At 65.9% G+C, this 446-nt stretch overlaps 1 protein-coding gene across 1 annotated transcript in view; it reads right to left on the bottom strand.

Annotated features, from left to right (window-relative positions):
• Positions 1–15: 15 nt before the first annotated feature.
• Positions 16–446, bottom strand: part of TDRKH (tudor and KH domain containing) — a gene marked incomplete at its 3' end in the record, with an annotated part of 2,340 nt that continues 1,909 nt past the window's right edge. The window contains exon 5 of the mRNA XM_010295320.1: positions 16–136. Within this exon, the coding sequence (XP_010293622.1) occupies positions 16–136 (121 nt within the window). The remainder of the gene's footprint in view (positions 137–446) is intronic.

Here is a 446-nt window from a genome sequence, read left to right as displayed (position 1 = left end):
TCCGCGGGGTCCAGCTTGCCCAGCTGCAGGCTGCGTTGGCCGACGATCTGGATCCAGAAATGGTGGGGGTGTTCCGCGGCTGAGACGTAAACTTCCAGGTGCTCGTCCGCGTGGAAGCCGAAATCAGGGCTGGGAACTACGGGAGAGGTGCGGGGGGCCCCGGTGAGACCAGAGCCCTGGTGCCAATCCAACGTCTCACGGTACACCTGAGGTCCCCAAGGGACCCCAGCAAGCCCCCTGCCCATTTCCCGTCGCACCCTGGGGATGACGCAAACGCTTCGCTCACCCTCGAATTTCGGCGCTGCTGCATCAGGTCCTGCCCCCAGCTCCTCACTGTCGTCCTCCAGCTCCTCTGCCTCCTCAAAGGTGGCCTGACCCCGGAGCCAGCCTTCATCCCAGGAGGGGCCCTCGTCCTCCTCCCTGTGCTCCGGCACCCCGTCAGGGAG

This window comes from Phaethon lepturus, unplaced genomic scaffold, assembly GCF_000687285.1.
Source record: "Phaethon lepturus isolate BGI_N335 unplaced genomic scaffold, ASM68728v1 scaffold24839, whole genome shotgun sequence".
Taxonomy (NCBI): domain Eukaryota; kingdom Metazoa; phylum Chordata; class Aves; order Phaethontiformes; family Phaethontidae; genus Phaethon; species Phaethon lepturus.
The sequence above is the reverse complement of the archived record's forward strand: the minus strand, read 5'-3'. Positions and strand labels throughout refer to the sequence as shown.